This window comes from Triticum aestivum, chromosome 6A (assembly GCF_018294505.1).
Source record: "Triticum aestivum cultivar Chinese Spring chromosome 6A, IWGSC CS RefSeq v2.1, whole genome shotgun sequence".
In the NCBI taxonomy this organism is placed as follows: Eukaryota; Viridiplantae; Streptophyta; class Magnoliopsida; order Poales; family Poaceae; genus Triticum; species Triticum aestivum.
The window spans coordinates 506,377,897-506,405,531 of record NC_057809.1 but is presented as its reverse complement, the minus strand read 5'-3'; the positions used below and the strand labels follow the sequence as shown (position 1 = coordinate 506,405,531).

Here is a 27,635-nt window from a genome sequence, read left to right as displayed (position 1 = left end):
TCTTTTACGATGCATGTCTTAGTATCATAATGAAAATTATGATATCTCGATTTCAATGTTTAAACCAATGCACAATTTTTAATTCGATAAACATCTAGGCATCTTATTTGCACCAAACCAAACCAAGTGAATCTGGACGAGCATGTTAGGTAATCGAATCATGCGTAAAAGTATAATCAACAACATTTTTGGTTCATCGAATTACTGAACCTATCATGCAAGCCACATTTTCTATGCCCTAGAAGTTTCCATGAATATGACCGCCTAATATACACTAGAAATTGTTGTAAAAATATTTATTAGTATGTCTATAATTTATAAATCTCTATCATAATATTCAATATAACATGAAAAGATATATGAACACACGCATGTATATGCAAATGTGTATACACTACACCGTTTATGAAATATTAGAGAAATAAATATGAAAGATTGTCTTAACAATAAAGAAAAGTTTTGGTACATCATAAATTTTTCATTTTGTAGAATTAAAATTTTCAATTATATACATTACAGATGCATACCAATTAATAATATAAATGTTATTTGAAAACATTTTATGTGGCTAAGTAATAAAAAATATTAATTAGAATTGTAATATGGTGCACTTGGTTTAAAATAAGTATAAAAGTTTAATATGAAAACAATTATTTTACATCGTCCCGGGCCCAAAAATATATTGGACCGGAATAAAGAGAACCAGAGAGAGAGAGCCACAGAGAGAGAGAGAGAGATGGCAACTAAGCAAACGATGATCATCGCCTCCCTTCCCTTGGAAGCACCCGGCGACGATGAGCAGGAACTTCTGGCTAAGCTGCAGCAGCAGCTTGGCAAGATCCATGCTGCAATCTGCAAGCTACGTTCTTCCTCGTATGCGCACTCGGACTGCTGTTGAGAAGGTCTTTTCTTTTTTTGCTTATATGGATCTTGTTGGACTATTTATGCTTGAACTGATCCCATTCTCTCTTTTGGAAGGTGACTCTTCCAGATGTCCTAAGTTTCTCGTCCGACACATTGTGGAAGCTGACTGATGGGACGACAAGTCTGCTGCCAAGAGTGGAGGAGTTGCAGAACAAGATCCTGGCGCATACTATCAAAAGGTCCGGCCCTCCCTTGGAAGCTTCCAAGTCTGAACCCCTCCAGATGGCCGTCTGGTACGTGCATCGTTAAAGATACAGCCTCTGCTTCTCCCTTTCTCAGTACTTGTCCTGATTGATGTCTCATACAGTACTACATAGATGTAGTTGTGCTAGTAGTAGGTTTTCTCGTCCGTCACACCTATTGTCCACATGTTTGATGACGAGCAATTGATCCTCTTTTACGTCTTGTCGTCTTTACCCGTTAGGTTCAACTGGAATGCCAAGCTGTACCCGGTCGATGACCCTATGGACGCTCAAGAAGTGATACCCAAGGTTGCCGCAATCGTAGATGACAACTTGAATCAGCTCCAGGTCCTTGCCTAACATTTGTTTCTCTCGTATATTGGATGAACAAAGCGCTGACATTCCTCTGCATGCATGCAGGCAAAGCTTCGTTCCCTTCGTATCACGAGGAGCAACATTCAGGTGCTAGTCGAAAGCACACGAAGGTACTTTTTTTTTCTATTCTTTGTAAACACTTGTCTCACTCTTTCTGTGCAATATTCTGTGTACCAGTAGTAGTACTAACATATACTTGATACTGCATGCAGCTTGATGACCGGTGACCTGAGGTTAATGATGAAGGCAGAGGTTGTGGTAAGAAGCGAGCATCTGCGCACAGTGGCCGTGGTTGTCCCGCGGTCAAAAGAGGAAATTTTCACTGAAACCTATCAGTCTTTTCACACCAATGTGGTACGTACAGTGCCAAATCCCTTGTCCGTGTTCTGCACTCTTAAATTTCTTAAGCCATGGGTGTCTGTAAATTATGTAGTTGAAACACTCCGATTACCTGCTACGCGAAGATATGCATCACACACTGCACAGAATTGTGCTTCTCACTGCTGACGCTGTCCCCGCCTTCACCGCCAAGGCCAGTGAGCTAGGATGCATGGTAAATTATTGTCTCGCCTATTTCGTTTCTTTCTCGAGGAGTAGTGCTAGCCGTGTGTAACACCGACTACTTTTGCAATGTATGGGCAGGTGCGTCCGTTTGATGCCACTGAAGAAGAGCACAAAACCAAGCGTAACGAGCTCAAGGCCCTCGTGGAGAAGAAGGACACGTTAGAAGAGGACTTGCATGAGTGGTGTCAGAAAAGGGAGCATGAAGTATATATATATATATATTTCTATGATTCATTTGCATTCATTGGAATCTGGAAAGGCCCCTAATAAATGCTAGACATGTTGGCTTGCAGGTTCAGACGCAGAGATACCATCTTCTCATGCTCAGACAGGCTGCAGAAAGCGCGATGTCCTATGGTACTCGCAAGAAGTTCATGGTACGAAATTGGTTCTCCCTTTTATTGGTACATAACCAAGTTCCTATCATAATCAGGTTGCGATTCAAAGATTTCTGACTTTTTTATTGCCCCATGCAGTCCATTGTTGTCTGTGTTCCGCCGGGGCATGAGGAACAGACGAGAACAATCCTTGAGCAAGTTCCGGACACGTCAGGAGGTCTGGTGCTGAATCCTGATGAAGAGGCACTCTACTCTTCACTTTTCCCTTCTGATGAACGGGATAATGTTCCTTATGTGTCCTTTCAGTTCCAGCGCTAGTGATTTTGCAGTCAAAGAGTAGTTTATCGGCATGTGCCCTGAGTGTCCCGACATGTATTGCGCTTGTCAATTGTTTTGGAGTTAAAGGAGTGGTTCGGTGGCTTATGCGCCCCATTATCTGAGATTGATGTAGCGAAACTGAAAATTATCTGAGAACGAAGCTTATCTACTGCTCCTAGTATTTACTTACTCTCTCCGTCAAATATAAGTCTTTCTAGATATTCCAACATATCCATGCAAAAAAAACAACAAATCACTGTATATTAAGCAAAATTAGTGAATGTATACTTTAAAATATGTCTACATACATTCTATGTTGTAGTACATTTAAAATATCTAAAAAAACTTATATTTAGAAACGAAGGAAGTACTTTATAAAAAGAAGATTGGCATGTTTGAGTTGAACCCGAGCATACCTAAAGTTTCGAATCAAGTTAGAGAAAAATAGCTTCTAGAATTCATTGTCAAGGCTATGGGAAATAGCTCTAGGAAAAAATCAGTAAATATGGCTTAACCCTAATGAAGAAAGTGTACAAGTCTGCAAATGATTTATTTGATATATCAAATAAAGCACAAACAATGTTGCCCTAGAACATAAGTACTTCGAGCAACTTCAACCTAGTGACCCATTTTGTCCGTTTGAGTCATCCCAATAGAAAAGTTAGTCCAATGAATCAACCCAAACAGACAAAGCTTCCGACTGTTGTCTGTTTGTTGCCCGCCCCGATCCAAACTGAGACCAAATTTGAGTCATAAATGAGTCCGCGGCGGACAAAAGCGGACTCTCCCATCGCCCGCTCGTGTTCGGTCTAGTCCCACCTATCAGCAACCCCGCACCGCCTCCACTAGTTTAAATATACTCAAGGCTGGTCTCGTTCTAAAGATCTTATGTTCAAGAATTTGAATATATATGAAAAATTTCAATGATAGAACAATGTTGCAGAAGATATTGGCTCTCTAAAAATGTAAAATAAAATAAAATGCATGGATTTGTTTGAGAGAGAGGTAAGATGCTCCATGCATGCGTACATCACTTTGCAAAAAGTACTGCTTCTCCTGACATGGGTCATATTAATTTGACATTGATTTGACTATATACAAAAGATTAACGGCCACAATACATGATTATACATATGAATGAGTCCCAATTAAACACATATCACAAATCATGTGAACGGTAGATGGTTTGTCGGTATCTCTCTGCACCGGTAAAAAGAGCTTTCTGCTCCACCGCCGTCGTTGTACCTCTCCGGCCGCCACACGCATTACTGGATGTTCGCAACCAGCACTGATGCACCTGCTCACCTTTTACAACGGCGTTGTCCATCTGAAGCCGTTTGTACCAGATAGTAGTTGACCTCTATGACGGGCACCATGCCCGGCAAGTGTTCGATCAAATTCCATTAAATTTATTTTCTGTTATCGTTTTTACGGGAATGGCTAGAAATCAGTTAGCTGAGTTTTTTATTTGAGATCAGTCCATTTTTGCATCGTTGGATGGAAAATCAATGGTCCACAATCTTCTTCAATCTCTAGACACATTCTCTTCCTTTATTCATTCAGAAATCGATTGACGTCGAATTCGCATCAGCTGGCTGATGTGCAGTTAAACTGCGTTTTTATACCTATACAACGCCGAAACAAAAACAGAAAGACAAGCCACCAACCAGAAATCAAATCCAAGCAAAACCAAACCAAAGCGAAGCTCCATGTGGTCTTCTCCCTCTCATTCCCAATGCTCATATTTCGGCCTCAGCCTCGCCACCAGCACAACGGCCCTCCTCCTCGCCGTCTCCGCGGGCGTCGCGCACGCCGCACCGCCATCGCCGCGCCAGCTCTCCACCGTCGTCATCTCCCACACCGCCAACAGCACGCTCGTCTGCGCCCTCATCGTCGACAGGGTCAACGAGGATGGCGGCGGCAGCTCCAAGCTCCAGTGCAAGTCGCTGCCCGACGGCCGCCTCACGTCCTACCCCTCCGCCGACATCCCCTTCAACGCCATCGCCGCGGCAACGACTTCCTCTGCGGCCTCATGGCACCCGTCGGCGCCGCCATGCGCTGGTGGTCCTTATCCGAGGAGGAGGCGGCCAATTGGTCCTGCCCCGTAGGCCGCCGCATCTACTGGGGCCCCTCGCTCCGCTCCATGTCCGGCGGCGACCCGCACGTCTGCGGCCTCTCCGACGACCATGACCCCACTTGCTGGGAGTGGCCCGGCCTTGCCCTCCCCAAGGGCCTCGACTTCTCCCTCACCGCACTCGGCCAAGACTTCCTCTGCGGCATCGTGAAAGGCAACGACACCGCCATGAGGTGCTACGCCGGTGGCATGCCGCCGACATGATGGCCATGGCGCTCGACCGCAACACCACGTGCATACTCGCTGGGAACGGCACGGTGAGGTGCTGGGGCGTGAAGGTGCCGGAGGAGCACAGGCACACCACCTTCGTGTCCATCGAGGCCGACGGCGACACGGTGTGTGCAGTCATGATGAGCAAGTACTCCGTCGTGTGCTGGGGGCGACGGCCGGCCGCTTCGACGGGAGGCACCTCGTCTACAACAACACCATGCCGTGGGCCTGCGCGTCTAAGAGTAACTGCTCCTGCGACATCGTACCCTGCTCAGGGACGCTCTGCGGCACCGGCGGCAGATTGACCGGCGAAGAACTCGCCGCGCGCAGCCCGTGCAGGCAGCTACTGGACACGTCCAGGATCGTCGTCGGCAATGGGAGGACGGCCCAACTTGGTGACGACGGTGGTGATGGGAAGAAGAAGAAGAAGGCGCTGGTTGTGGCGCTCGGCGATGGGAGGCCGCAGCTCCTCTGCTGAGCGCCGCCGTGGCCACCTCGCCGAGGCCGCCGCTGCTGCGCTGCCCCCTGGGTTCAGGGTCTCGGGACGGCGGGAGCTGGTGTCCGGCGCCCCGTGGGTGCCGGCGGCCGGAGGGAACTGGATCGCGCGTGGTTGTTGAGTGCCGGCGTTGTTCGGTGCTTGCGTCGGGACCTTGTCATGCGCCACCGTCTCCACTCTCGGGCACAACATCGGCGTCTGCGTCCTGCTGCTTCTGCCGGATTTTCTGCCGCTGGCGCTGCCGGGCCTTGTGGTTCTGGAACCCGTAGAAGACGTTATTGCCCTCGATGGGGACGTGCTTCTACAGCCGCGCCGTCACCTGCTATATCTGCTCGGCTGTTGGGGTGCGCGGCCCCTGCCGGTACAGCACCTCCAGCACGCCGATCTGCTCCTTGGTCGGCGTCCAGCGCGCGTTCGCCGCCGCCGCCGCCGAGTTGTGCGACAGCGGCGGGGAGGGCAGCACCGCCGGATGGGGCGGGGAACTGGAGAGGCGGGTGGCAGCTTGGTGCTGGCGCTCGACGCTCTCCACGGCTAAGAAAGAAGGACCACTCTTCTCTGCATGCGGCTGGCGAACGCGCGCTGCCAGGGGGGCGCGCCATGGAGGAGCTCCTGCGCGCCGCTGTCGCTGCTGCTCTGCCGGGCAAGGGGAGGCCGCAGCTGCTCTGCTGAGCGGAGCTCACCGACGGGCGGGAGGTCGCCATCAAGCGCTCCGAACGACCGTCCGCCGGCAAGATCCTCGACAGCCGGGTGCCGGTGCCGCGGGGGCACGAGGTGGAGGCACCCGAGGCAGTGGCGCGCGTGGCCGAGATCGGTGTGGAGTGCGTCCGGCCGCGTTGGCCTCTGATGCAGCCCATCGACCCCCCATCGACAGGTACGTTGATCTCTGCTTTCCCGGCGTAGGCCTCTGGTTTAGCTGATCCATAGGATTGTTTTTTCCCAAGTTTCAGGACCACTCTGCTTGAGGAGGCAGGGGAGAGTTTGGTGCCGGCTCCTGCGGCTGCGAATGGCTCTGGGATTTTGAGGTGGCACGGCAGGCGGAGGGCGAGGCAGCGGAGCATCGGACGGTGGAGAGCGGCGAGGCACAAATCTTCTTGGGGAAGGAGACGGCGGAGGACAGAAGGGAGAGCTCACCGCCGACGTCCAAGCCCAAGCCCCGTGGTGGAACAAGAGGTCAGTGGTTAGCAACTTACATTCCGTTAGAGATTCAGCTGTTTAGGAAATGATGAAATTATAAATGACTGAATAAATCCTGCAGTTAGAGCAGGTGCTGATTGCTCTGTGCATTCCGAAAGTTCATGTTGTATGTACCTCCGTTTGCAAGCTGATTGCTGTGTGCAATCAGAAAATTCATGCTATGTGTGCCTATGTTTGCAGTCGGAAAATCCCTGTGTTTGTGTTTGCAGGCTGTTTGCTGTCTGCATTGTAAATGTTCCTTCCCAAACAGGGTGACCGTATGCAAGATGTGTTGGGGCGCATTAGCTAGTCCAACAGCTAAGTTAGCAATAATGCGGAGGGCCGGGCGTGTCAACGGCGGCGGCGGCGGCGGTGGTGGTAGGAGTGGGTTGGGGGGAGCGCAGGCGGGGCGGCGGGGTGTCGGCCTCCATCTTCCGGCGGGTGCAAATATCTATCCGTCACTTGTAAGCTTCTTATCAGCAAGGCAATCGAGGTTCGTCCAGATGCGCAAGTTCAGAGCAGATTAGAAACCTCTCCACCTTGCCCGGCGAATCCATCTCGAGAGCGACGCAAGGGGGAGGTTGATCAGATAGGCGAACCGCGCGGTGAGATCCGAGGATCCGCAACTCCGACCGCGCTGTCGGCTGGATTGATCCAAATTGAGGATTCCATGGGGTTGGGTGATGGAACACCCGAGCACAGCCACCTCACCCCTCCTATCCATGGGGGGAGAGGAAGGAGAAGATTGATGACAGCGGCCAAGTCGATTCCAGCTTCACCATGTCCTCATATTTTCCAGGACGGGGAATGGAGGATTTCTCTGAATCATGAGAAACATGGCCGGAGAAAAGGATTGACAATACAGCGGAAGCAGATTGGGGGAGTTGGATCATCTTTGGTCCTAGGCCCCGCTGAGGCTGCTAAGAGAAATTCCAGTCGATGTGTGACCACTCCAATGAGATCAGGAAGGGAGATTGCTTCACCAAGCGCTGGAGATCCCGATCATGTTCTCATTGGGCGTGAATGCTGCAGGGCTGTTCCTAGAAGAGCAACTAGGGAGAAAGTGACTATTGATCTCGTCCCATCTCAAATTTCACCACTGCTGATTATTGACATCCCTGGCGCGAAGGGCACTCCGGAAGAGCAGTTCCAGCGGAGAGGAGCGAGGAGAGCGCTCTTCAGACCCGAAATTCAAGCAGAGGGAAAATCTGGAGAAAAAGCACAAAAAGCTTTGGAGAAAAGTGCTGAAGACGTTGGCGGGTTCCAATTTTACGCCTCCGCTAGGGTTGAGGAGTGGGGGGAGTTTGAGGAAAGGGTTTGGGGGCAGCCTGGGCCTACAAATACGCCCCCTCCCCTTCCCCCCCTCCAGCCGCCGCCTCCAGATCGGCAGAAACCCTAGTCTGGATCCAGAAGAACTTGGTCCTCACCAGATCGTTCACGCTTGACGATTGCTGGCCTGCTTCCTTCTCAAAAAGAAATCTACCCTGCACCAGGATCCGCCTGGCAGAAATCTTCTCTGGCGCTGTAAATCTCGACCTATTCCTTGAAGCCATGGAGGGAAGAGGAAGAGGGAGGGGGAGAAACAATGCCGATCGTAACAATCAGGGGCAATCGCAAATGCCAATGCAAGGCCAGTTTGGACAACAAATGGGAGGAGGAATGCCCCAATTTGGATTCCAACCCATGCAGGGGTTTGGATTTCAAGGGGCACCCCCACCTTGGGCACAGTTCCAACAATTCCTAGGCCCTTTTCCAGCATTTCAGCCTGGAGGGGGAGGGCCGTGGCCAATTCCCCCCAACACTGGTCAATGGGTGCAGCAAGATGCTGGACGACAACAGTTTGCGGCTCATAATCAGCAGCAGATCCCCAAGAAACAAGGGGGAAAGAACTTTCAGAAGCAGCAAAAGAAAGGAACAGGTACTGTTGCCCAGGCCAAGGTTGATCTAGGAGGAGAGGACAAAAATCAAGAAGATGATCCTTATGGGTATGCAGAGGTTATCTGTTACAACTGTGGTGATCCAGGTCACCACAAAAGCAACTGCTCAGTGGAGAAAGTTTGTTTCATCTGTAAGAAAAAAGACCATGAGGTCCCGGACTGCCCTAATCGAAAAATGCCTCACAACCTGGCCAAGTATGTGGGCAGTGCTGCGACAGGACTGGGATTTCATCATATTGAGTTAGGAGCCACCTCGAAGGTCAAGAAGCTAGCTGTACAGAATGTGGGGATTGTCTATGTTGAAGCTGGAGAGGTCACCAAAGAGGAGCTGGCTAAAGAGTTTGGGATCATATATAAAACCAACTGGCCTTGGCAAATCAGGCAGCTTGATGAGTGGAGCTTTCTGGTTAAGTTCCTCCCACACATTAAAGTTGCTGGAGTAGCAGGATACCCTTGTTTTGGGCTCACCAAAGAAGGAGTGTCGGTCAATGTGGAAGTTTGGAATGGAAAACTTGATGCTGCTGCACCACTTCAGGAGGTGTGGTTACAGCTGAGAGGACTATAGCCAGATTGGTGTGAATGGAAGACCTTGGACCAGTTTTCTTCACCTTTTGGGCTGCTATTAGATGTAGACTGGGTAGGAATGTTCTAGAACTTGTATGAAGTGGTTAGAGTGAAAGTCAGGTGCAGAGACACCACCAAAATCCTTGCTGAAAAAATGTTTGGAATCGGCTGCAACCTATTTCAGATTAAAATAAAAGTCGAGACAGACACTGTCCAGGAAAGTGGGAAAACTCACAATGACAGTGGCCAAAATGCAATGCAGACCGAAGAAGGGACTGGTCAACATGGACCGAATGGAAAAAACCTCATTGGCCCAGGGGCAGCTGGAAGCACCCAAAGCAATGCCAAAAATCCATCAGGTGGCAAATCGAACAACCTAGATGGGAGCAAGGGAATGCATAAGGAGGTGTCTGTCCAGGATAATGTGAATGCAGTTGTGGAAGAGGTGAAAATTGATCTGATGGCGTGGATGGACCCGGAACAAGGAGACCCAGCAAACTGTTTCAACCTTTTAAGGCAAATGGAGCTAGAAGATGATGAGGAACTGGAAGGCTATGATCTAGATCTCACAACAGATACAACTGAGGGGGCAGAGGCAGTTATCCCTAAAGAACCCTACAAAAAAGCCTTACTAGCAAACCCTCAAGAAGAAGGCAAGAAAAAGAAACACTGGGGACCTGTTCAAGGGACTAGGAAAAGTGTTAGGGTGGACACAGGTGGGAAAACCATGCTGGAGATTGCACAAAAGCTGCAAGAGAGAAAGAACCTGGAGGTCCCTGCCACAATGCACAATCGCCTCCAAGGTATTATTTCCAACAAACCTTTTAATACGAGTAGTAGAGCTGATTTTATTTCAAAAGCTAAACAGGTGGGGATCTCAATCACCGAGCCTCCCACCTCTCCAAGGGGAACTGTTGTGGACATGTCTCCCCTGGCATTTCTGTTAATATCCTTAATCCTTTAGATGATAATATTCACCAGTCTGAACTTCAAAGAGATGGACAGCTAGATGTGGGCTGGGCTGCTCCAACTGACAAAAGAGTTCGGAAACCACCTGAGTTAGACCTTACTAATAGCTGTTTTTTCCTCCTTTATCCCTCCTCACTCCTGAAGGGAAGAGGGGTGGATCTGATAGTAATGGTGGGATGTGGACTACCGTTGTAAGACATAGACAGGGCAAGCACCCTGATAACAAGAGGAAAAAATGAATTGCCTCTTTTGGAATGCAAGAGGGATTAATGCCCCTGGTAGAAAGAAGAGCTTGACTGACCTTATTAACAAGACCAACCCTACCACTATTGGACTCCAGGAGACTAAGAAAGAAATCATTTATGATTCCTTCCTGAAATCCATCGTTAGTAACAGGAATTTTGCTTGGAATTTGCCACCTGCCAATGGCTCTGCAGGAGGCATCTTGGTAGGGGTTGACTCTGACATGTACGAAGTTTTAAACTAGGAAATTCTTAAGTTCTTAGTTTCCTGTCATGTCAAATCCAAAATCACTGGGGTCAACTTTAGAGTAGTTGTAGTCTATGGTTCAGCCTACGAGCAAGGGAAAAAGCAGTTCATTTCTGAATTACACTCCCTGTTTGTGGACTGTGAAACCCCTACCCTTATAGGTGGGGATTTCAATCTAGTCAGGTATAGCTCAGATAAGAGCAATGGTAATGTCAATCATAAATGGTGTGACCTGTTCAATTCCTGGGTAGATCTCTGGGGTCTCCTAGAAATTAAAATGGGGAATAGACTTTTCACCTGGGCTAATAACCAGGATGATTTGGTCATGACCACCATTGACAGAGTCTTTTGTTCCATGGATCTTGACATGCTTTTTCCTCTAGCCACCATCCAAGCCTTACCTAGGTTGGGGAGCGGCCACACGCCCATTTATTGGGACTCTGGAGTTGGCCACATCCCCAGACAAACTTCCTACAAGTTTGAGAAGTGGTGGTTGTTGGAAAAAGACTTTCCTAGCATAATAGTCAAGGCCTGGACTACCCCAGTTGTAGGGAGATATTCAGTGGATTCCTGGCAGAAGAAAATGAGAAACCTAAGAAAAGCCACCAAAGGCTGGAGTGCCAATTTTGAGGCAGACCTCAGGAGACTCAAGAATAATCTGATTGAGGAATATGAATCACTAGATATTAAAGCTGAAACTGCTGAACTGACCAACGTAGAAATGGCTAGATTACATGAAATTAGGGAAGTAATGAATAGAATCTGGCTCCAAGAAGAGACCAAAGCTAGGCAAAGGTCTAGAGATAGGGATATTGTAGAGGGGGATAAAAACACCGCATATTTCCAGGCTGTTGCCAATCAGAGAAGGAGGAAGACCCTGGTCCATTCCTTGGAGGGCCCAGATGGGCCCATCTCTGATCATGGGGGTATGCTTGCTCTAGCTGCCAACTACTATAAAGAACTATTCAGTAAAAAGGACAGAGGAGATTTTGCCCTAGCTGATGATTTCTTTAATAGGAAAGATTGTGTCTCAGATACGGATAATAGCATGCTAGAGTCTCCTTTTAGTGAAGAGGAAGTCAAGAAGGCTGTTTTTGACTCCTATGCTGATGGTGCTCCCGGCCCAGACGGCATTCCGTTTCTGTTTTACCAGAAATTTTGGGAGCTAATTAAGCACGACATCCTCGCTATGTTCAAAGATTTCTATGAAGGGAATCCGGACATTTATAGATTAAATTTTGCCATGCTCACCCTCATCCCTAAAGAGCCTAATGCCACGGTTATGAAGAAATTTAGGCCAATTAGCTTATTGAATTGCATTTTTAAAATTTTCAGTAAAGTCCTTACGAATAGGCTGTCTAGCATCATGGATAAACTGATTTCTAGCAATCAACCTGCCTTTATCAAGGGCAGATATATACTGGAAAGCGTGGTGGTAGCACACGAAGCCATCCATTCTTTGTCTAAAACCGGGGAAAATTGAATTGTCCTAAAGCTAGACTATGAGAAAGCTTTTGACAAAGTAAATCTAGACTTCCTAGAGGATCTCCTTCACAAAAGGGGGTTTGGCAAAAAGTGGATCGGCTGGATCAACAAGATCACCCGTGGGGGATCCGTAGTGGTCAAGCTTAATAACCTTGAGAGTAATTACTTCCTCACGGGAAAAGGGTTGCGCCAAGGTGATCCCGCGTCCCCCTTACTCTTCAATTTAGTGATAGACGTTCTCACTAAAATGCTGATTAAAGCCTCAGATGAGGGGCTGATTAGAGGTCTGTGCTACGATAGTTACCCTGGAGGTCTGATTAGCCTCTAGTAAGCAGATGATACGATCATGTTTGCTGACAGCGATCCGTGCATGGCTGCTAACTTGAAGTGGGTCTTGACTTGCTTCGAGCAAGTCTCTGGGATGCAAATTAACTTTGATAAAAGTGAATTGATCCCCATAAACATCACTGTAGAGGAAACAGCCAACCTAGCTGAGATTTTTGGCTGCCCAATAGGTAAATTCCCTATCAAGTACCTAGGGGTACCTCTGCATGTGGATAAGCTTTCGAGGGAGGATGTCCAACCTTTGCTGGATAAAATCCTCAAGAGGATTGCCGGGTGGAGAGGAAAACTCCTTTCCTACAAGGGGAGGGTGATTTTGATTAAAACCTGCCTGTCCAGCATTCCTATTTACCTGCTCTCCTTTTTTAAATTCCCCAAATGGGCTTTAGATCTCATCAACTCCCAGATGGCTAATTGCCTCTGGAATGACTATGAAGGGCATAGGAAAATCCACTTGGCAAACTGGCAACTTGTGTGCATGAAACAGGAGTTTGGGGGTTTGGGAATCCCAAATCTCCATGACCTGAATATTTGCTTGTTAGGCTCCTGGGTTAAGAGATATATGGCCGGAGAGGGGAAAATTTGGAAAACCTCATTGATTACAAATATCTTAGCAACGCCCCTAACATATTTTGTGGTGATTCTGTCGGGGGCTCACAATTCTGGAAGGGTGTCGTTTGGGCTGCAAAAGCAGTTAAAATGGGATCCAGGTGGGTGGTGGGGAATGGAGAGCAAATCAGGTTCTAGGAGGACTCTTGGTTCGGCTCTTCCCCCCTCGCCATCCAATTCTGGGACCTGTTCTGTATATGTAGGGAACAATGCTGTACTATCCAGCAAGTCTGGGATGGGCGTGACCTTAAGCTGACCTTTAGAAGAGCGTTTGATGATCGGATGATGATTAGGTGGTACGAGCTGATAGAGATTGCTAAGAGTATTGCCTTTACTGATGAGTGCGACTCACTGGTATGGCAATATGAATCCTCTGGGCAATACTCCTCCACTTCCCTATATGCAATTATTAATTTTAGGGGGGTGACACCAGTTTTCTTGCCAGCAGTCTGGAAGATTATCATCCCTCCTAGGGTGCATATCTTCCTCTGGCTCCTGTTTTACAATAAGCTAATGACTAGAGATAACCTCTTGAAGAGAAATCTGAAAAAACCAGAAGAATGTGTCTTCTGTGCCTATAAGGAAACAGCTACCTACCTATTCTTTGATTGTGTGGTGGCCAAAGAAATCTGGTCTGTTGCTTCGGACCTGCTCCATCGACCTCTGGGGGCTAATCTAGAGTCCATTGCCTCTCTGTGGGTGGCAGACAAAAAATTAGATCATGTTAATACTGTTTGTTCTGCTGTCCTCTGGGCTTTGTGGAAACATAGCAATAACATGATCTTTAATGCTGTGCCTTGGATCTCTGTCAAACAGATCTGGTCGATGGTCTTAAGGCTCGTCAGAAAATGGCGAGTGATCTTCAAGGAACATATGCTCCAGCAGATGAAAGACTTCGAGACCCAGCTCCTCCAACTGATCAAGGAACCCGCCCGGCTGGCGTGGAGGTGATGGAGAAAGCGGCACGTCCAAGGATGGAAATTGCTGCGGCGCCCAGCCCGATCTCTACCCTAGACTTCGGGAACCTCCTGTCGCCAATCGGTCGCTGAAAATGATGATCCTGATCCTAGCTTGTTGTAGTTGATCTAGCGCTGGAATGTGTTATGTCCCCTGGATCTGTAAAACTGTGCTCTTTCTCTTTTGGGGGGATAGCCCCTTTTCCTAAATGAGGCGTTAGTAGTCTCTGCTTGTGTTGTGTGGAGTTTGAACTACCTCTGCGGGAGGCTTTGTGGTACTTGGGTTTGTGGCTTCTTTCTATAAAAGGGAGCCGGGGAGCTCCTCCCTTTCATCTAAAAAAAATCTAAGCAGATAACTAAAATGGAACCTGATGGAATAATCGTGCAGTAGAAATCCCGCTGATCTGAAAAGACTAACTGTAGGATGCACTCTGTATGAATATAGAAGCACTTTTAGTGATTTTCAGTCGACTGTTTATCAATTCACTTCAGGTCGAATTTCTGGTAACCAAATTTTTTTGTTTCCTAAATACTACTACTACTTCAGAGCGCACGCGCACTATCTTGGTGAAACGAGCGGCCGAGCATGAGCCGCTCGATCAGCCCAGATCGTGCGGTCATCGGCGTCAGGTGGTACCCGGTCGGGGAGGCGACCAAACGCGCACGTGGCTGGGCCCGCCCGCAAGCACCGCTCTCCAGGTCCAGCCGGTTCGCATCGCCACGCCTCTTTCTCCTTCCCTTATCCATTTTCCTTTCTTCTAGCCATGTTCATTTCTTTTCTTTCCCAAATCTGGCAGGGAGAGGCCACCGCGAAGGGCGGGAGCGCGGGATCCGCATCTCGTCACCGACGCAGGTATAGTACGCCCGCCTTTTTTGCCTCGCATCTCCTGCTTCCCCATTTTCCCCGGCCGTGGTCGGGATCCTCCGTAATTGGCTCGCCGGAGAGGGGTTGAAAGTGCAACTATCCCTAGGTGGTTTTGGTAATTCATAACAACATATAGCTCATTGAGCTAATGTTATTCCAAGATGATTATTTCGGGAAAGCTCAATGATTGGCATGGCATGGATGTGAAAGTGGAACCCTCAAAACGCTAAGGACAAAGGATTGGCTCAAGCTCAAAAGATCAAGACTCTTCATTTTATATTTTAGTGATCCAAGATCACATTGAGTCTTTAGGAAAAGCCAATACTATCAAGGAGGGATGAGGTGTTGCTTAATGAGCCTCTTGCTTTATGTGCTTGGTGATATGCTCCAAAATCCTCAACCACTTTTCCATAGCCACAAATGACCTAAACTCTAAGCCAAACTCGGTCTTACCGATTCTTTCAATCCGGCGCCACCGAGTTTCACTTGTCATTTGCCACTGCCAAACCCTAGCAATTCGGTCCTACCGATAGGGATCTCGGTCTCACCGAGATGGGATTGCAAACTCTCTGTTTCCCTTTCGTAACTTTTCGGTCTCACCGAAAGAGCGAATCGGTCCCACCGAGATTGCAATGTAAACTCTCTGTTTCCATTTTGTAACTTTTCGGTCTCACCGAAAGAGCAAATCGGTCCCACCGAGTTCACCTGACCAACTCTCTGGTTAGCTTATTACCAAACTCGGTCTCACCGAGTTTGTGTAATCGGTCTCACCGAGAATACGTTATGCCCAAACCCTAACAGAATCGGTACTACCAAGTTGCATGTCAGTCCCACCGAAATTCCTAACGGTCACTAGGTTTACTATTTCGGTCCGACCGAGTTTTCTGATTCGGTCCCACCGAGATTGGTAAATTGTGTGTAACGGTTGGATTTTGTGTGGAGGCTATAAATACCCCTCCACCTCCTCTTCACTCGTGGAGAGAGCCATCAGAACACATACACCATTCCAACTCATATGTTCTGAGAGAGAACCACCTACTCATGTGTTGAGACCAAGATATTCCATTCCAACCATATGAATCTTGATCTCTAGCCTTCCCCAAGTTGCTTTCCACTCAAATCTTCTTTCCACCAGATCCAAACCCTATGAGAGAGAGTTGAGTGCTGGGGAGACTATCATTTGAAGCACAAGAGCAAGGAGTTCATCATCAACACACCATTTGTTACTTCTTGGAGAGTGGTGTCTCCTAGATTGGCTAGGTGTCACTTGGGAGCCTCCGACAAGATTGTGGAGTTGAACCAAGGAGTTTGTAAGGGCAAGGAGATCGCCTACTTCATGAAGATCTACCACTAGTGAGGCAAGTCCTTCGTGGGCGATGGCCATGGTGGGATAGACAAGGTTGCTTCTTTGTGGACCCTTCGTGGGTTGAGCCCTCTGTGGACTCGCGCGACCGTTACCCTTCGTGGGTTGAAGTCTCCATCAACGTGGATGTAGGATAGCACCACCTATCCGAACCACGGGAAAAACATCCGTGTCTCCAATAGCGTTTGAATTCTCCAAACCCTTCCCTTTATATTCTTGCAAGTTGCATGCTTTACTTCTCGCTGCCAATATACTCTTTGCATGGTTGCTTGAATTGTGTGATGATTGCTTGACTTGTCCTAAGATAGCTAAAATCTGCCAAGAACTAAAATTGGGAAAAGGTTAAGTTTTTATTTGGTCAAGTAGTCTAATCACCCCCCCTCTAGACATACTTTCGATCCTACAAGTGGTATCAGAGCTTTGGTCTCCACTTGCTTTGATCTCCATAGCTTTTGGTGGTCATAGCCTTGGTTTCACAACCTAGGAGAGTATGGCGTCTAGCGAGGGAAATTATCACCGTAGAGGTCCTTAATTTGATGGCACTAATTTTGCTAGTTGGAAGCATAAAATGAAAATGCATATTCTTGGACATAACCCCGCCGTTTGGGCTATTGTGTGTGTTGGTTTGCAAGGTGACTTCTTTGATGGGAGAGAACCAAACCATGAAGCTACCACGGATGAGTTGAAGATGTTGCAATACAATGCTCAAGCTTGTGATATTCTCTTCAACGGATTGTGCCCCGAAGAATTCAACAAAATCAGCCGTCTTGAGAATGCAAAGGAAATTTGGGACACTTTGATTGATATGCACGAAGGTACCGACTCCGTCAAGGAATCCAAGTTGGATGTGCTTCAAAGTCAACTCGACAAGTTCAAAATGAAGGATGGTGAAGGTGTCGCTGAAATGTACTCTAGGCTTGCTCTCATCACAAATGAGATTGCCGGCTTAGGAAGTGAAGAGATGACCGATAGATTCATCATCAAGAAGATCCTAAGAGCCTTGGATGGAAAATATGATACCGTGTGCACATTGATTCAAATGATGCCTAATTACAAAGATCTCAAGCCAACGGAGGTGATTGGAAGAATTGTTGCTCATGAGATGTCACTTAAGGATAAAGAGGAACTTCACAACAAATCAAGTGGTGCCTACAAAGCCTCATGTGAAGCCCCTACGTCAAGTGAGAAACAAAACTTCAATGAAGAATTGAGCTTAATGGTGAAGAACTTCAACAAATTCTACAAGAGTAGAAGCAAAGATAGAAGCTTCAAGTCAAGGTCCTACAATGACAAAAGATCCTCTAGTCGAGAGCGAAACTGCTACAATTGTGAAAGACCCGGACACTATTCCAATGAGTGTACGACTCCCTACAAGAGAAGAGAAGATTCTCCAAAAAGAAGAAGCAAACAATCACCACCAAGAGAGAGAAGGAGTAGAGATGATCGTTATGAACGAAGATACTCACGGAGAAGCAATGATTCGGAAAGGAAGGAAAAATCATCAAGGAGCTACACAAAACGAAGACATCAAGCTCATGTTGGTGAATGGGTATCCAGCTCCGACTCCGACAGCCACTCCGAGAGAAGTTATCACTCCGACTCCGAATATACTCAAGATGAAGGTGTTGCCGGTCTAGCACTTGTGTCAACCAACTCCTACGACATATTTGACTCACCAAATGAAGGAATTGGAAGATGCTTCATGGCCAAAGGTCCTAAGGTAACACACCCCGAGTATGTTGATTTTAATAGTGATGAAGATGACTTGTTAGGTGATGATGATTTGCTTGTTGACAACTCTAGTGATGAGTACTATGGTGAAACATCAATTAATCATGCTAAAACGAATGACAATGATAAGGAGAAGATTGAGGCTCTAACTAAAGAACTAAACACTCTTAAGTTAGCTCATGAAACTATCTTCGAAGATCATCGAGAACTTTTAAGAGCTCATGAGAAATTACGCTTTGAAAAGCTTAATCTTGAGCAAGAGCATGAGTTCTTAAAAGCAATCAATGATGATCTCCGCCAGAAAAGTTCTTCTCACATTGCCAAGCGTTTCCTTTTATCCACTTACATGCCTCAAGTCAAGTCTAGTAACAAGAACAAGAAAGATTCTTCCTCTAGTAGTAACAATGATCATGCTAAATCCAATATTGTTGCTTCTAGTAGTTCTCTTGATTCCACTAATGATTCTCTTAGCCAAGTTACACTTGAGCAAGAAAATAGCTTATTGAAGGGAATTATAGAGAAAGGAGTGTACAAAAGCCTTGCTGGGAGTAAGCAATTCGAGGAAATTGTGTGCAAGCAAGGAATGCACCGGAAGAATCAAGGTGTTGGTTTTGAACGAAAGTTCAATGCCAATGGAGTTGAGTGGAAGAAGATCAATACCCCAAGACAAAGTTTGTTCCTCAACAAGAGAAGTATGATACTTCCTTCAAGGGAACACAAGCTCAAGATGATCTTCCACCACAAGACTACAAGCAAAAAGGCAAGGACAAGCTTCAAGAGGAGATTGATGCATTTGAAGAAGCTCCTAAGACCTTAGTCAAGTGGATTCCCAAGACTACTTCAAGTTCCACTTCATCAAGTACAACTACAACTCCAAGGATTCCCATCAAGATGGTGTGGATCCAAAAGAAGAAGAACTAGAGAGTTCTTGAGGGTGACTCCGCCAACATACTTCATTCTTATCATTTTGGCAAGAACAAGTGCAATCAACTTCCACATCTTGCACTAGTTCAAGGAGTCACAAACCCTCGTGTTGGTAAGACAAGGGACAAGGTAACCTAAAAGTTTTCATGGACATCATCTTGTGTGTGCATCACTCTATGTCTATGGATACCCTTGTTTGTTCCTTGTGGGACTAACCCATGTAGGTATTGAAAGTGCAATTCACTCAAATGGATAGCTCCAAGTGATCTACATCGACATTGAGCATCCACATCTTCAACATCTACATGAAGTCATCATCGACAAAACCCAAGGTTAGTTCATCCCTCTTAGGGGGGGATATCACATCTAGGGGGAGCTTTACTCTAAAACTTGAGCTAGAGCAACTCTAAATATGTGAATACAACAATGCTTTATGTAAAAGTGGTAACCCCACTTGAGCTTAAACGATGAGTATGACCTATGATCAAGTGTTCTCACTTGACTCCTAAGTCAATATACTCATATATAGATGACCTAGTCATTGCAAATTGCTTGATAGATGCTAGAATTGGTTGTGCGTGCTTTGCTACATATTTCATTTGCCATCTTATTGTGTGAGCATGTTGGTTGCATATTTTACTCATTCGAGAACATCCACTTGTTGTTTTGATTGTTTGGTTTTATTTCCTTTTGCCAAGTGGATGGACAAGAATGCCTAAGAACCTCCTCTAGCTATTTATGCTTTTCTCGTCTCAAACTCTATTCATGCTGCATCACAAAATTTGATCAAGTCAGATTCGAACCACTCTGTGTGAGGAGCGCTCGGAGTCCCTGATTCGTCATAGACTTAAACTTCCAAAACCTCTTTGTGATTCTCGGTCTGACCGATACCCTACTTTCGTTCCTACCGAGATCATTAAGTTGATCTAGGTTTTCGATCTCGGTGCAACCGATTTGAACATTTGGGTCACACCGAGTTGCAATAACTGTATATAGTTTTGCATCTCGGTGCCACCGAGTTGTTCCACTCGGTCACACTGACAGGGTCGGGCTATATATAGTGACGGGCAAAATTTGGAAATTTCTCCGAACCCCTTCGCCCGCGCGATAGCCTGCTCTGCCTTCGTGGTCTCCGGATCGTCTCCTCGCTGCCAGCCGCCTCCAGTCGCTGGTCTCCGTCGCCGTCAACGGGAATTCTACCCCGCCGTTGCCGCCGTAGCGAGTCTCCGCCGAACTAGGGTATGGACTTGATCTTTGTGCTATTCTCCAATCCGATTCCTAGCACATTGTGATCATCATGATTCTTGCCACGTTTGATAAACTCCTATCCAGTCAATGAACTCGTAGATTAGGTTTAATTCGAAAATTTTAGGGTTAGGTTTCCGCCGAAACCATCTCGGACCCACCGAGTTGAAAAACTCGGTCCCACCGATTTGGCTTATGCCATTGCACAAGTGAGACTCGGTCTGACCAAGAATTACTTATCGGTGTGACCGATTTTGGAACTCTGTGAAACCCTAGCAGTCTCGGTGCCACCGAACTGTGACTCGGTCTGACCGAGTTCACTAGTTCTGGTGCCAAAACTGCTTCGGTGTCACCGAGTTTGAAAATCGGTAGATCCGAGATGATTTCAGTGGGAAACTAAAACTAAGTTTTTGAATTATTCTTTTGCAAAAATCTTTGCATTTTGTGATGCTCATCCCCTCTATCTCATCTATAATCTATTCACAGGGTCAACAGTCAGAGTTTGCATCATGTCAGACCAAAGTGACAGCCAGAACTTGTCAGAGCGGCAAGTACAGTTGAGTGAGGGCACTAGTCCCTCAAGTTCCTCAGATGATGGCAGCGGGAGCACCCCCAGCAATCTGCCTAAAGCTGCCACACGTCAGAGAAAGAAGAGAACCTCAGACTCAGAAGATGAGGATTATGTGGCAGAGGAGGAAGCCACCTCCAAAAGAGTTGAGCCAGCTCAAGGCACAAAGCCAGGGCTGAAGATCAAAAGGCCAGCAGGCAGGCAGCCTATGTCAAAGGCTAGAGCTTCAACTGAGAAGCCTGCACCCACAGAGCCAGTTGCTACTGAAGGCAAAAAGAGGAAAGAAAGAGTAAAAAAACTGTAGCCAGAGTGCTTGGCAAGGCCTCCATCATGGAAGATGAGGAGGAAGAAGAAGAGGTAGCTGCACCAGCACCTAAGGCACCCAAGCTAATGGGTGATGCCATAAAATCAGGGGGAGCTGCTTCCAAGGCCAAGCCAGCTCCAAAGCCAAAGCCAAAGAGGAACACAAGAAGCATCCCAGCCACTGAGAAGAACAAGGCCCCAGTGCCTGAAGTTGCAGAAGAAGAGGAAGAGAGTGTCCTTCGAAAGCTCAAGCCCAAGATCCCAGACCACAACGATGCTCATCCTGTGGCTGAGGATATGAAGCTCAGGAGAGACTCAGGGCTGAGGAAGTGGAGAGAAGCAGATCCGTATGCTTCAAGGAGAAGGACAGCAGTTGACTATAGATTTCACACCAAGGAGCAGTAAGACTTTTATGAGACAGTGCTGCTAGACAAGAAGCCCATTGTCTGCGATATGAGATGGGTTGATTGGCAGTATATCAAGGACAATGAAGAGTACTACCCTGGAGTGCAGGACAGCTTTAAGGCGTGTGGAGTAGAGGACTTTGTTGGGCAGAAGCTCACAAAGTGGAACGAGGAACTCATCATGCAGTTCTACTCCACAGCCCACTTTTATCCAGATGGTAGGATAACTTGGATGTCAGAGGGTACGAGGTACCAGTCCACAGTTGCTGAATGGGCTCAGCTGATCAATGCTCCAGAAGAGCAGGATGATGACTTGGACATCTATGCCAAGAAAAAGATGGACCACAACTCTATGTCCAACATGTACAAGGAGATTCCGAATGAAGCACTTGACACGTTCAAGTTTGGCTCAATGCATTATCTTCTATCAGGACTGCCCACTATCAACTGGATACTGAGGCACACCCTACTGCCCAAGTCTAGAGATCACAAGATGATCAGAGGCCACGCGATAAATTTGCTTCATGTGTTTGATGTGCCTCAGAAGTTCAAAGTCATGAGCCTCATAGTGGAAACAATCAAGAGGACTGCAGCAGATCAGAAGAGGAGCTGTGGATATGCCCCTCTGATTCAGGAGCTCATCAACTCCAAGATGGGCACGGGCGTATATTTATTGGATAAGGAACACCTGCCCATCCGTCCAGACTTCGAAGATAATCAAGTGGTCATGACTGAGAATGAGCCATCATCTGCCCAAGCACAAGCCAAGAAGGAGAAGGCGAAGAAGGAGAAAGCTGCCAGGATGCCCACTCAAGAGGAGGCATCTGAATACTTCCTGAAAACCAAACAAGAGCAGCTTGGTTACCTGATTGCGTCCACCCTGCGGATTGAGCAAGGACTAGCCACCCTGACTCAGAACCAGGCAAGCTTAGAGAGGATCATGGAACAAAGGTTCTATGACTTGGACATCAAGGTGACAGAGATACAGACTGTCGTGGAGCAGCTCCAGGATGACATGAATGGGAGGAGAGGCAGGACTACGACTGATGCCTTTGCCAGGGTGCCACGAGGTCCGAGGTCGTCTGCAGTGACAGTTGCTGACACCAGAGCCACCACGTCTGCACTAGCTACAGCCTCAGTTCCACCAGCTCCAGCGTCCACTTCAGCCTCGACTCCGACCACGTCTACTAAAGGCTTCGTCCTTGGAGTGCTCCGGACTCCACCACCACCTGAAGATCAAGCCTGAGTGTCGACTTAGCACTATGCATTTTCTAGGAACTTTTTGGTAACTTGTTGTCAAAGGGGGAGAAAATGTATAGATCATAGGCATCGAGAGAGTGTGTTGCTTTTATTCTCTCTTGTTTTATTTGGTGGTTTTTCGAACTTTATTTGCTTGTGTGTGAGATACTATGCCCTTATCTGTGTGAGACATCGATGATCATGTGTTTGATCATAAGCTACACTTAATGTTTGCTTAACATTATCATTATCCTATCTATCCTGTGATCATTCACTATTCTTGGTGATGGGTGCATGTGTTTCATTCTTATCATTTTAAGCGCTCCACCAAGATGTATGTGACATGGAAGAGTAACCCATGACTCTCATTCCTTGTGCATTTGCAGTCCAAAGCAAATTCTAAATATGCACAAATTTAGGGGGAGCTCTTACTTGTCACATACTTCTCAAAGCGACGATGTACTTCATGATTATTATAATTTGTCGAAGCTTTGATCTATATGTTGTCATCAATTACCAAAAAGGGGGAGATTGAAAGTGCAACTATCCCTAGGTGGTTTTGGTAATTCATAACAACATATAGCTCATTGAGCTAATGCTATTCCAAGATGATTATTTCAGGAAAGCTCAATGATTGGCATGGCATGGATGTGAAAGTGGAACCCTCAAAATGCTAAGGACAAAGGATTGGCTCAAGCTCAAAAGATCAAGATTCTTCATTTTATATTTTAGTGATCCAAGATCACATTGAGTCTTTAGGAAAAGCCAATACTATCAAGGAGGGATGAGGTGTTGCTTAATGAGCCTCTTGCTTTATGTGCTTGGTGATATGCTCCAAAATCCTCAACCACTTTTCCATAGCCACAAATGACCTAAACTCTAAGCCAAACTCGGTCTTACCGATTCTTTCAATCCGGCGCCACCGAGTTTCACTTGTCATTTGCCACTGCCAAACCCTAGCAATTCGGTCCTACCGATAGGGATCTCGGTCTCACCGAGATGGGATTGCAAACTCTTTTGTTTCCCTTTCGTAACTTTTCGGTCTCACCGAAAGAGCGAATCGGTCCCACCGAGATTGCAATGTAAACTCTCTGTTTCCTTTTTGTAACTTTTCGGTCTCACCGAAAGAGCAAATCGGTCCCACCGAGTTCACCTGACCAACTCTCTGGTTAGCTTATTACCAAACTCGGTCTCACCGAGTTTGTGTAATCGGTCTCACCGAGATTACGTTATGCCCAAACCCTAACAGAATCGGTCCTACCGAGTTGCTTGTCAGTCCCACCGAAATTCCTAACGGTCACTAGGTTTACTATTTTGGTCCGACCGAGTTTTCTGATTCGGTCCCACCGAGATTGGTAAATTGTGTGTAACGGTTGGATTTTGTGTGGAGGCTATAAATACCCCTCCACCTCCTCTTCACTCGTGGAGAGAGCCATCAGAACACATACACCATTCCAACTCATATGTTCTGAGAGAGAACCACCTACTCATGTGTTGAGACCAAGATATTCCATTCCAACCATATGAATCTTGATCTCTAGCCTTCCCCAAGTTGCTTTCCACTCAAATCTTCTTTCCACCAGATCCAAACCCTATGAGAGAGAGTTGAGTGTTGGGGAGACTATCATTTGAAGCACAAGAGCAAGGAGTTCATCATCAACACACCATTTGTTACTTCTTGGAGAGTGGTGTCTCCTAGATTGGCTAGGTGTCACTTGGGAGCCTCCGACAAGATTGTGGAGTTGAACCAAGGAGTTTGTAAGGGAAAGGAGATCGCCTACTTCGTGAAGATCTACCGCTAGTGAGGCGAGTCCTTCGTGGGCGATGGCCATGGTGGGATAGACAAGGTTGCTTCTTCGTGGACCCTTCGTGGGTTGAGCCCTCCGTGGACTCGCGCGACCGTTACCCTTCGTGGGTTGAAGTCTCCATCAACATGGATGTAGGATAGCACCACCTATCCGAACCACGGGAAAAACATCCGTGTCTCCAATTGCGTTTGAATTCTCCAAACCCTTCCCTTTATATTCTTGCAAGTTGCATGCTTTACTTCCCGCTGCCAATATACTCTTTGCATGGTTGCTTGAATTGTGTGATGATTGCTTGACTTGTCCTAAGATAGCTAAAATCTGCCAAGAACTAAAATTGGCAAAATGTTAAGTTTTTATTTGGTCAAGTAGTCTAATCACCCCCCCTCTAGACATACTTTCGATCCTACAGGGGTTCTAGGTTTTCCGGTGGATGTCCAGCGAGTACGAGGTAGCTTTCACGAAAGGCATCACCCGCGACTACCAGGTCAACTCCGGTGATTTTGGGAGTTCCTGTTTCGTCAGGGGGAGTCGAGGGTGCGTGTTCTAGGGGATACGGGTTTCATGGCGATTCACCTCCATATCACGCAGATTCGGCGAGGTATTCCGGCGTGTTGCCTCCGGCCAAACCGTCTGATTTGGCATTGCGATTTTTTGAATTTTTTTGCGGCGATTTGAGTTGGAATACAAGGAAGGGAGTACATAAGACTACTGATAGGATAGTTCTGATGTTTTTGCTGAACCATCTCAAAATGCATCCGTGTGGTTTCTCTGTTTTCTCATAAGTTGTGTGCATATATGTAACCAGTTGGCTAGTTTGTTCTCCTAGTTGCACAGAAACGCAAATGTAGTTGGATCACACATATACATATCTCAGTTGGCTAGCCAACTTATGGAGTTGCACAGTGATGGCTAACCAATTGCACAATCGATGGTATTCAAACCATGTTCAAACAGTATGTCTGTTTTTAAGGGTATGCGTTCATACATGAGTTTGCAAAATCAAAGCAGTACATATCCTAGTTGGCTTAGTCACACTTATGCAGTTGTACAGCAAAGGGCCATGTAGTTGCATGGCCGGAGGCTAGTTTAGTTATGACTCAGATGCCTAAATCATGATTAGTATATGCAGATTTTTTGGTTGCACACTCATGTGTGTCCTGTTGGCCATACAGTGCATCAAGTTGCACACATTTTGTTTTGTTTTGTAGGTGTGCTTTGAAAAATCAACATTACTTGTTTAAATCATGGCATTATTTTGATACCAATTTTTCCCTCATTTTTCTCTTTTATACATATGGTTGCTTTAACTAATTTGTCCGTTTGCTTTTTTATCAGACCAAAAATGGTTGTGGAAGGAGATGCAGCTCCTAGTGAAGGAGGGGTATGTTTGCTTTTTCATCGTTTTTCATTTATCCTTGTAGAAGTTTTGTTTTGCAATTATAATAACTATTTTTGGAGGGTTTTCCTGACCATGTTCTGGGTTTTGTTTGTTCTATGCAGGGATCTGCAAACCATTCTTCTAGGTGGAACTCGAAACGACCCACCGAGCGGCAGACGCGTCGTGTTGATATCGACGAGGAGGCAGAGGATGATGAGGCAAGTATCGAGCAACCAGTGTGGGTGCATTTCACTTTTTTGCGCGCGCGCACACACACAGAGAAGTAACTTTCTCCATGCATCCTTTAGGTTGCTTACCAATTCTGCTTTGTGAAATGGTGTAAACGGAAGGCAACCACGCAGGTTGGAGTTGTAGATGGAGCTGGCACATCGTCTGCAGCAGCTGCTGAGGTAACATGAAATTGCATTAGGATTTTTCTTTTATTTTTTTCTACACAAAGAAAACTAGGATGTGTTTTTTTACACAGTTGCACAAGAACCAGCTAGGTGTTGGGTTGGCATCCTGAACTTTTATAGTTGCACAAGAATGAATTAGGAGTTGGTATCCTTGACTTTTCAAATAGTTGCACAACAATAACGTACGAGTTCGCATCCTAGACTTTCATAGATGCACCAGAACCATTTGGGAGTTGGCAGTCTCAACTTTTTATATAGTCCCACAACAATATCACATGAGTTGGCATCCACAACTATTTTAGTTGCACAAGAACCAATCAGGAGTTGGCACCCCCAACCTTTTTTTAATAGTTGCACGGCAATGCCACATGAGTTGGCATCTTCAACTTCTTTAGTTGCACAAGAACCATTTAGTAGTTGGCATCCTCATGTGTTCACATGAATCTGATTTTCTAGGTTTGCAGATGCACTTGAATGTAGTTGCACTACTTATTTGGTAGATTATAATCTTTTAAAATTCAATATTTTTCATTTTGTGTTCAGACAGGCTAAATTCATGTTCATCAGTTGAAAATTCATTGCATACTAGCAAGATGCCCGTGCGTTGCACGGAACATCAAGATCTCGTGGGAGAAAAGGATGAACGAGGGAAGGCCTTATCTGCAAATGTGGAGAGGAGTGCGGGTAAATTGTCATAGTTTCCTTCCTATCCGTTAGATATAGATCGGGAGCCTATATTGCAGGATGGCAGGCACACCATCATCACCAACTCTGCCTTTTATAAGAGTATATAGATATAGATAGATAGTTGCAGAAACCTGCGGCATGAATTGCATCCAGGAGTACTTACAATTGCACAAAATAGATGATGAAGTTGTAAAACAGCCAGCATAAAGTGTTTTTGGAATTCTGCATACAGAAGTTTAGCTAAAACTAAAATGAATATGAAATTATATGAGTTGGAATCTTCTACTTTTATATGAGTTGAAGATGTCAACTACTGAAATCCAAACCCCACAAGTAGATGGATATGGGAGTGTTGTCAATTTGCACACTTGTACTGGTTAAGTTGCACAAACACAAGTGAAAGTTGGTTTATTTCTTCTCAGGCTTCTTTTTTGTATCAGATGCAGGTTTTACAGGGTATGGGGGTGGATGAGTGCTATAGATTTTTGCTCACAATTCTAAACTACAAAGTCATGTATACTACTGTGTGGAAAGATCAAAGAAAAAAAACACATGCAAACCAGATTCTTGTCTAGTTGGTAGTTATGTTTTCATAGTACCTACAATATACTTTTCTTTTCTTTTCTTTTTTTTGCTATA

General features: G+C 46.3%; 2 protein-coding genes, 2 long non-coding RNA genes and 1 pseudogene across 4 annotated transcripts; 4 read left to right on the top strand and 1 right to left on the bottom strand.

The window, feature by feature from the left end:
- The first annotated feature begins 374 nt into the window (after positions 1–374).
- LOC123130850 (uncharacterized) lies at positions 375–1,584 on the top strand. Its single transcript, XR_006464026.1, has 3 exons — positions 375–1,157; positions 1,349–1,454; positions 1,527–1,584. It is a non-coding gene; the product is annotated as an uncharacterized lncRNA (long non-coding RNA).
- A 121-nt stretch (positions 1,585–1,705) lies between these two features.
- LOC123130849 (V-type proton ATPase subunit C) lies at positions 1,706–2,844 on the top strand. Its single transcript, XM_044550646.1, has 5 exons — positions 1,706–1,835; positions 1,915–2,034; positions 2,124–2,249; positions 2,339–2,422; positions 2,522–2,844. Exons 1-5 carry the CDS (start codon positions 1,719–1,721, stop codon positions 2,699–2,701), a joined length of 627 nt encoding a protein of 208 aa, XP_044406581.1. The 5' UTR covers positions 1,706–1,718; the 3' UTR covers positions 2,702–2,844.
- Positions 2,845–4,234: 1,390 nt separating this feature from the next.
- Positions 4,235–6,599, bottom strand: LOC123129666 (uncharacterized). The gene is given in 2 exon segments (XM_044549737.1): positions 4,235–6,216; positions 6,260–6,599. Coding segments are annotated over 2 exon segments (858 nt in total). The 3' UTR covers positions 4,235–5,698.
- On the top strand, positions 4,265–5,350 carry LOC123128164 (serine/threonine-protein kinase-like protein CCR4; annotated as a pseudogene).
- Positions 6,600–24,790: 18,191 nt separating the features above from the next.
- LOC123130848 (uncharacterized) lies at positions 24,791–27,409 on the top strand. The gene is made up of 3 exons (XR_006464025.1): positions 24,791–25,896; positions 26,016–26,303; positions 26,853–27,409. It is a non-coding gene; the product is annotated as an uncharacterized lncRNA (long non-coding RNA).
- The last annotated feature ends 226 nt before the right edge of the window (positions 27,410–27,635 follow it).